General features: G+C 49.4%; 1 protein-coding gene across 1 annotated transcript; it reads left to right on the forward strand.

The window, feature by feature from the left end:
- Nucleotides 1-4,750: 4,750 nt before the first annotated feature.
- On the forward strand, nt 4,751-5,421 carry LOC134156058 (forkhead box protein E3-like). The gene has a single exon (XM_062603817.1). It carries the CDS (start codon nt 4,754-4,756, stop codon nt 5,378-5,380), a length of 627 nt encoding a protein of 208 aa, XP_062459801.1. The 5' UTR covers nt 4,751-4,753; the 3' UTR covers nt 5,381-5,421.
- Nucleotides 5,422-9,355: the final 3,934 nt, after the last annotated feature.

The following is a 9,355-nucleotide window of genomic DNA, read 5'->3' on the forward strand; positions in this document are numbered from 1 at the left end:
AAAGTCTTGGTGTTTTGATTCTTAAATCCCAAGTGCAGAGAGCAGATCCACCAATGTGTCAAGGACACGTGGTGAAGAGGGAAAGCCAACTGCCATTAGCTGTATGTTTCCTGAAGCAGGGCTGACTCTATTAAGATGGGGTTTTATTGTCCTTTCCTTTGGGCTTGTTTACCTCAAACTCCTGTTTCCTCTCCCTCACTGTCCTATGTTTGCATCCTGAATTACAGTTACACTTACTGTGTGTTTTCCTCCCTTTCAGTACTGCTGCTGTTCCCTCTGTTGTACTCTTGCATGTGCACAGAAGCAGAGTGTATCTGCTGGTAATTCTCTGTTTGAACCCGAAACTCACACCTCAGAGTGATGATCACCCTTTCTTTCACTTCATTGTTTCTCTTGCACGTTTTGAGTTCCTAACACAGTACATCATTGGAGTGATAGCCAGACTCTGCTCGGCACACTGTATGACACATTAAATGGGGCTTTACTGCTGGTAAGTCAAGCACTGACAAATTAAATCTCCGTGTCTCTTCCATTTCTTCCTGCTTTCTTTTAGCAGCCACTTCCAGCTGCTGCTCCCCATCCTCTCTTTTCCTAGTGAGGCCTGCTTATCTCCTCCTCTGCATCTTACAGGCAGAGAACAGACCTCTGCCCACACGTGCTGATCTGAGACACTGTGGAGGTGTCACTTCTGACCCTGCACCTTTCTCTTGGCCTCTTTAGAGTGTTGGTAAAGGGCCACGCAGCCACCACCTCCTGTACAAAGGCCTAGATCCAGGATAGAGACCTGCAGCAGGAAGATGTGCTGCAGGTTGATGATGAATTCTTTTTTAACCTGCATGAATTGTTGTAGCTGAACCGGACCCATAACCTTGCAGTTTAGAGATTTTTGTCCCCTTTATAGACTTCTGCAGGCTCATTTGAGCATGTGTATAGGCAAGATGCTAGCAACCAACTTAGAAGCTATTTAGACTTCTGCTGTTTCTGTTTCATGATGCCCTGGTGCAGTGTGCAACATCCCATTCATGGATCCCTCTCCTGACTTCCAGCATACCAGGGGCCTCCTATGCAGAGACAAGCATGCCAGAAAATGCTGTGGGTTTGCTTGTCTTTATTATGCCAACAGAAGTGCACTGTGACTTTGTGTATGCAAACTTCCCACCTCCACCTCCCAGTCTGCGCTGAGCCTCACCATCGCACTCGCCTGGAGTCCACGTTGGTCTCTGTCTCTACGGGATTGCAATGCAAATGTTCTCCTCCTTTCCAGCAACCAAGGAGCTGCAGCCTCACAACACACCTCTTCTTGCTTGTATTCCACAACAGGAACACTTCAACCTGTCACTGCGCTTCTGGATCTGCTCGCTGAAACTGTTCTCGGAAGGGTGACTTTGTCCAAAGCAATATAAAGACTTTGGATTTTATTGCTGAAGAGGGAAGACAACCAACTATATTTCATTCTGGTGCTAGAACACTCTCCAGTGGTGCTTTCACGGTTGTGAAGCCTTTGCTTGAGCAGCACACACGAGTACACGTGTGTATGTGTGTGTGTGTGTGTGTATGTGCACGTGTGCATGCATGTGTATGGAAACATTTGGAGGGTTTCATCATTTCAGAAGATCTGAGCCCATGTTTGTCTTATATTGTTGGCCTTAATCTAGCTCTTAGATACTGTGTCTATCTTGCTGCTGTTTTCTATATGAAGCTGGTTTGGAGGAAACTGAAGTTTATGTGGCCCCCCTGTAAAAGTCTGTGCCTGATGATGCTGATCTTCAGACAGGATTGGTCAGGGGTGAGATTTTATTTTTCTAATGTCTTTCCTACTGTAAAAACTACTGGAGTGTATGGAATGGAAAAGATCCTGACAAAACGGTCTGATAGATTTGAGCATTACTTCATACCAACAACTAATGATTGTGTGGGATATAAATATGCTCCATTTCCAGACCTTTTCCATTGCTTACCTCCCCTTGAAAACATCCAGGTACTTTGCATATGAGCTTGTTGGGCACGTTCTGAGACCTTGCAGAGACTGTTGATGATTTTGCTCTTTGGAGTAGGAAGAATTTGGATTCTAGAGTCTGATTCCAGTGCCGCAATGGGAGCAGTTTGGCAGATGCAGCAAATACAATGCACACATCCCTTTGATGGGATAGAGAGGATTGGCAGAACAAGTTGCTGATTTCTGAAGGTTATCATATGTTTTTACATTAATCTTTAACATGCCATTGGTCACTGTGGCAATGTGGAAATCTCTCATTGCTAGCATATGTAGGCCAGATTCACTGACTTTTTGGCTGTGATTTGGCCTGTGAATGTTTTATTCCCACTCCCTCCTCTTGGGTGCTGGGAACACCTGTAAAACACTGCTGAACTTGACTGGGTTCCTTAAACAGGGCAGCTGGAATGAAGGGCTTGCGTTGCCTGTGGATGCTGCTATATTTTTTTCTTCCAAGCACCATTCCTGGAAACAACTATGGTCTTAACCTCTCTCACAGACACGTGTTAGATTAGAAAGGGACAATTTGGCCAATCCTACTTTTCTTTAATAGACTTTGATTCCAGAAATTGCCATCACTGTGACCTGTGGTGGGACAAAGGGACAGAGTACTTGGGGATGGATTGGGTAGCTAGAGAGGGTGAGGAGGTCAGCTCTTGAGTCCTAAACCTGATTTCCTGTGAAAGACAGACTGTGTGTCAATGTGTGTCTGCTTGTCTGGGGAGCTCTGACACTGTACAGTTTAGTTCAATGCGCTCCAGGGGGGGCGGAACTGTTCCTCGGAGGTTTTTAGTTGATGCTTTGTGTTCAAAGAGGAATATTTTTCTTTAGAAAATAAAACCAGATGAGTTTTCACCTCGGTGTGATTCTGTTTCTGGGGAGCTGAATGTTTGGGAGGGGGGGAAAGTGAGGCATGATTTGTGTGTGTGTCTGGTCAAACTGACTTTGATCTTGTCACTCTTTTAAAGCTGGCACGAACTAAGAGAAAGCACAAAGCCTGGTGAACTTTGGAGGAGCTCATGACCATGATTCAGAGATGGAAGGGGAAGTACATGGTTATGCTTTGAGAGCTTTCCATCAATGAAAAGGGAAATCAGCTACTGCCATTAACTGATGTTCTGAACTTCAGACTGTAGGATTTGTGCTCATTTGGCACTTCAGGGATGTTTTTCCTCTGGGAAATGGAAAGTCTTTCCAAGATTTTGCTTTTATGTTGTTTTATGGTCTCTAATTTATGGGTTTATTTTGTAATGTAAATTAAGATGGGTGGCATAAGCTTTTAGACCAGGCTTCAAAGGCTGTTTGCCTCCATTTCTGCTTTTATGACTTAGGCTTTACTTTGTTAAAATGTGCTGCTAGTTTGTTTTAGAACCTGGCACAGTGTTCAGTCTTCTCCTTAAATACCTGGAGTTCTGTGTATTGCTGTGCAGGAGGGGATACGCTTCGCTCCTCCTTTCTCCCCCTGTTCTTTAGTGTTAGAAACCAGTTTGGGCTTGGATCTGTTTTTATTTTCAACACTGGTGTTGTATGTAATTCCTTTTCCAGTACACAGGGCTAGCAGAAACCCAAACTGTGGTCATACAGGTGAGCCTTCCTGTGCTCCAGCAAAGAGCTCCCTTCTCCTGCTGTAACAACCAGTAGGGATGTTTCATTCTTAATTGTTTCCATCTAGAGTGGAAGTTTTCTATCCAAAGTATTTTAATTTAAACCAGGAGACCTGGCAGCGTTGTTTGACACAGCTGAGCTACTGTTGGTAGCTTTGGTAATCTGAGAGCAGCAGCCTGATAGTCCTGGATGGTCTTCTGTACAGCCTTTGGAAAAGAGGAGCTGATTCCTTCCAGCCCAGTGAGTCATCATTTCTTTTCATTAAGGGTTGGTGGTAGGGGTTGGTTTTTCTTAATTCATTAAGGGTGATCAAAGAAACTCTTTTCCAAGGAGGATCTGTGTTTTAATGACATCACTGGCATCATCCCAATAACGGTTCTTTCCACAAGGATGTATTTTGAACTATTTTGGGGCAGTTTGGGATAGTCCTTTGAACTGTCTGGAGACAAGGTTTTTCTTCCGTGAGTTCACATATGTCTTGCCACGAATGTCTTTACCAGGGGTATTTACTGACCTGTTAACTATCCTGGTACAGGCACAAGGGCGTGTAATGACAGGACAAGGGGGAATGGCTTTAAACTGGCAGGGGAAAGATTGAGATTAGGAAGAAGGAATTAGGAAGAAGCCACAGAGAAGCTGTGGCTGCCCCATCCCCGGCAGTGTTGAAGGCCAGGCTGGACACAGGGGCTTGGAGCAAGCTGCTCTAGTGGAAGGTGTTGGGGTTGGATCTGGATGAGCTTTAAGGTCCCTTCAACCCAAACCGGTCTGGGATTCTGATTCTATTTGGTGAATGGCAGTGCTCTGCTCCGCTCCTCCGCCTTCCCCTCGGTACCTGCTGGGATGCAGCGCAGTGCCCATGGGGCAGGAGCATCCCGTGTGGGTCGCAGCAGAGCTCCTCACCCCGCGGGAAGGGTAAGCAGCGATCCCCTGGGCCGGCTTTGCTGCAGGTGCATGCCAGCAGCGCGGGGATGCCCTCTCCCTGCCCCAGGAGCGGGCGGGGCCGCTGTCCGTGTGTGTCCCCCCCTCCTCCTCCGCCGTGTTTGGGTTCGCGGAGCCGAAGCGACGTCGTGACCCGGCCGCGACCCCGAGCGGGCCGGGGGGTGGCGGGCGGCGGAGGGTTTATTGGGGCAGCGGCGGGGCCGGGGAGCACCGGCCATGGGGGAAGCGGACCGCGGGGAGGCGGCCGGCCAGGACTTAGGGGAGAGCCCGCAGAAGCCGCCGTACACGTACGTGGCGCTGATCGCCATGGCCATCCGTGCCAGCCCCGAGCAGCGCCTGCCCCTCAGCGGCATCTACGCCTACATCGCGGGGCGCTTCCCCTACTACCGCTGCTGTGCCAAGGGCTGGAAGAACAGCGTCCGGCACAACCTCAGCCTCAACCCCTGCTTCCGCCGCCTGCCCCGCTGCCCCGGCCCCAACGGCCCCGGCCGCGGCGGCGACTGGGCGCTGGACCCGGCTTTCCACGACATGTTCCCGGAGGGCGACTACCGCCGCCGCCGCCGCCCCCTGCAGCCGAGCCCCCCGGCCCCGCCGCTGCCGCCGCCCGCTCCCGCTGCCCCGTCCTGGCCGCTGCCGCCGCCGGTGCTGCCGCCGCTCCCCGCCTGCCCGCACGGTCCCTGCGCGGCGCTGGCGCTGCCCCGCGGCTGCCGCTGCCCCGAGCCGCCCGCCTGGAGCCCGCCCGGCTTCCCGGGGCTGCCCGCCTGGGCCATGCCCGGCCCCGCGGAGCCACAGTGCGGGGTCATCTGCGAGCGGGGCGCGAAGCCGCACAGCGCCTTCAAGTGAGACCCCCCCACCACCCCTCCGCCCCGGCCCGGCAGAGCTGGAGCCCGCATCGCGGCTGTGGTTGAGCCCTGAGACCGCTCCGCTGCTGGAAATGCACGAAGAAGGTTGGCGGCTGCAGTGACTGAGCTGTGCCGCCTTGTTCCGCTCCTCTCTGCCCTGAGGAGGGTGAATGGCGCTGTCAGGTTGGATTTGGGGGGTGTATTATGATTGTGTTGTTTGAGCTTTGAGGCCCGAAAGGCAGCTGCAGAACTTGGGCAAGGACGCTTCAGCAGTGTCTTGGCTGTTCTCGAACCTGCAGAGTCCCACAGATGCTCAGCCTCAAACGGGTCGTGCAGGGGAGTTATCTTTTCAAGTGCCCTTACACTCATTTTGGGTTTTTTTTTAAAGGGTTGTGAAAAAAACAATCTCTGGATGTTTTGGTTGGGGGGGGGGGGGGAACACGGGACAAACACCACCAAACCCCAAACATCATTGGAGTAATACTGGGAATCTTGTGGGTTTGTGTTTGAAGTGAATCTCTCCAGTATTTTTCATGCAGTAAAGGGGTATTTTGTATTGTTGCTTGTTATATACATTTACATATGTATTCACTGTTAACATGTTTCTTATAAACGATGTTATAATTACTATGTAAGGGTCTTCTCCCCTTCTCATTTCAGAGGGAGTAGTTTCTATGCTTTTTCCTTAAGGGTTCAGAGGCAAATAGTTTTCTAACCATGTTCTAAGTTTGAGAGAAGAGTCCAAATACTGTTATGTGAAGAGCAGCACTTGCCCTGTGTTCTGTTTTATGACTTGTTTATTAAATAGAAATCCCTAAGAGCTGTGGGTTCAGAAAGTATGCAAGCTATTTTGATGCTTTCTTGATTATTCCTGACAGAAAGTGTGACTTAAAGCCAGTTTTCCAGTTGTTATTTTATACTCACAAAGTGGTTCTGAACGTCATCTTTGAGCTCTAGTGATACGATGTAAATAGTGCTGGAAATGCTGTTAGATTTAGCTGGGACAACAACTTTATGGTGGGATGCTAATGTATTAAAGATCCTGTGGTTTTATGATTTTTCAGGTTGCTTTTTGTTCTCTTTTTATGTCATTTTTGATGTAGCTCCTGATAATGTTGAACACCAAACCACTTTCTGTGCTTTGAAAAGCTCTCCTTGGACTCTGGTTGTCAAATCAGTTCAGTCCCCAGAGTGGAACATTAGCCCATAAGAACTGTTGCATTTTGTAGCTGGTGGTGAGCGTGTAACTGAAACAAATTCTTCCCTGGTTTTTGTTACAAATAAAACATATTTCTGTTGTGTTTTGGCTGCAATTTCGAGCGTGGATGAATAGCACATGAGTGAAACTGCAGCTGCTGGATCTGGGGTATTAGGTTTGACCTCTGCGCTCCCATTAATTCCACTGTGTGCAGAACTGGGGAATCAGGAATTGTTTCGGAAGGTCTTTCTGTGTGCTGCCCAGGTTGTTCCATCAGCTGAGGGCCAAGTGCAGGTTATTGAATGTGACGGTGTTTCAGCTGGTGTCTGTAGAACAGACCTTGCTCTTTGGAGCTTGGAACAGCATTAACTGTTTTCTTCTAAAGGACTCCCGTTTTAATCTAAAATAATAGGAAGATCAAATCAGTTTCTTGGATAACTGCTGTGGTTCAAATAGAACTGCCTTCAGGACTAGTACAAATAGACCCAGATTTTCTCCTTGTGCTATTTCTTTATCCTACTCCATTGTAGGTGATGTGTGAAGAGTAGGAACCTCCACAGTCACACGTGCACTCATTGTGCACCCATGCATTAACTAATTGTGTGCCCAGGTATTAAATGATGTTTTGCGCATGCATAAACTGACTTTGCCCTCATGCGTGAACCAGTTGTGTGGCTGTGCGTGAGTTTTTGGCTCATGTTGGACTCAATATGCCCTCAGGTATAAAGTAATGGTGCCATCCTGCTTTCAGAGCATGGTATAATTGGTCTTAGATGGACCTGGACCCTGACCTTCTGCTCTGTTTTGTAGATACCTTGTGAAGGGGGAAAGCGTCTGCTTTTTGCATGTGTGTGCTTTCATACATGGATCTCTAAAAGTAGAAAGAAACCAAGTCTTGGGGGAGACTTGCTCAGGGTTTTCTCAATGGCTCCATCACATCCCATCCCTATGGAAAATGGGATTTCCTATTTCCCAGGTAAAGGTCCAGTGCATGGATTCTCCTCAGAACCCTGTGGTGGGCCATGGCCCTGGGTGCCAGGCAGCCCTGCTGCAGGCAAACCAGTCTTGACTTGGGGAACTTATAGCCAGTAACTACAACTTGTGCTCCCTGATTTGGGTACTGGGGAAAGAAGCCCAGGGAGTCTTAGGGAAATGCCTTTCCTCCCCAAGCTGGGTTTAAACCGAGTTTCCCTTGTTGCTAAGAGTTGTGCTCAACCCATCCCAGTTCCTTCGAGGGAGGAACAAGAGGTGCAGGAGGCTGGTTATGTGCATAGGGATTTCTGGATGCTTCTTACCGGGTCGATGCCTCGTTGGCCTGCAGGTGCTCACCTTCATTGAGCTAATTGTGCCCTCCTGTGCAAATGCAGCTCATGCTGCAAAGCGAGACCCAAAAGGGAGCTTTTTTGGTTGGTTTTATGTTGAAAAGCATCTGCTGGAGAAGGGGCGGCAGCTCCAGTGAGGAGCTGCCAAGTCAATAGCTCCTAAGGGGCCGGTGTCTGTCTGCTAACCTGCCGTTACCACCGGGGGTGCAGCGCCCTCCCCTCAGCACCGCGGAGCGCTCGCAGCTGGGGCCGCTCTGTGCTGATGGACCCAGAAGCTTCTCTGAGGGCAGTGTGGGTGCTGCCGGCTCCTGGCTCTGCGAGATGCAGCCCTTGGTGTGGGAAACGGGCCGAAAACAGGGACTGCTTTGGGGACAAAGCCGCCTGCGACCCCCGGAGGTGCCTGGCAGGGATGGCTGAGGTAAGTGATGGCGGGTTTTGCCTCCATAATGGCTGGTGGTACGGCTCAAGCTGGGTTGTGTGAGGGGCGCTTCTGCCTTGCCCCTTGTGGGTGTTCTCTTGCTTGTACCCACGCCAAATGCATGGGTAAAGCTACTTCTATGTGAATTTAAGTGAAGGCTGCTCCTGTCCCTGTTGTTATCCTTGAAATCAAGGCATTATGAGTGTATAAAGTGAATGCTGTAGGCTGAAGAGAGCGGCCCAGGGGAGGCGGTGCCTCGTGAGGTGCTCGCAGTGTTGGCTTTGGGGGTGTAAAGGGAGGAATTTGTTGCTGGTTTCTCCTTGGTGTGCGTTGTGGTGGCCTCAGGACTGGGCCAGGACCCAGCTGAGACGGGACAAAAAAGGGTTTATATTTATTTATATTTACAGCTGTTTAAAACAACCCAGCAAGGCCTCCACTGTGTGCGTTGTGCAGCTCATATAATGCTGCCTGGAGCCAGAAACAGGCCTGGTGTACTTACGAGTGGCCCTTGCCGCTGGGGTTTTGTGGCTTGCTTTGGTTGTTCTGTCCTGGTTTAACTCTCAGATGACCCTGGTGTCCGAGGCACCGCTCACAAGATGAGCCCTTTTGCTCCATCTGGTCCAAGGCTTTCAAAGCTAACAGTTTGGGTCCTGGAGGCATGATTTTTGGATCTAAAAGTGTTTCAGTTTGGACTTTTACAGCTGCACTTGAATGTGAGGACAGCTGATTTGTTATTAATCCCCTGGTTTTGCTGCTTTAGTAGCTGGAAGTGTTCTGTGTGTCTGAAGTCCTTCAATGGCTGGCTTAGCCTCCATCTTTGTGTGAGTGAATAAATGATCTTCCCCATTAAATCTGGCCTTTCGAGGGTTCGGGGAAAGGAGGTGTTCTCAGTGTTTGCTCTGTTTGGTTTGGGGCTTTTTTAATGCTTCAGTAGTGCCTGAAGCAGTTCTAGTGGTTTATTATTATGGTTGTATTTAGCTATAACTGCAGTTTACCAGCAGGCTCCTGTGTAACTGCACCTACAGCGTTCATGCAGTG

The sequence above is a fragment of the Pezoporus occidentalis genome, unplaced genomic scaffold, assembly GCF_034315485.1.
Source record: "Pezoporus occidentalis ecotype Australia unplaced genomic scaffold, CSIRO_AGI_Poc_V1 ctg119, whole genome shotgun sequence".
Lineage (NCBI taxonomy): Eukaryota > Metazoa > Chordata > Aves > Psittaciformes > Psittacidae > Pezoporus > Pezoporus occidentalis.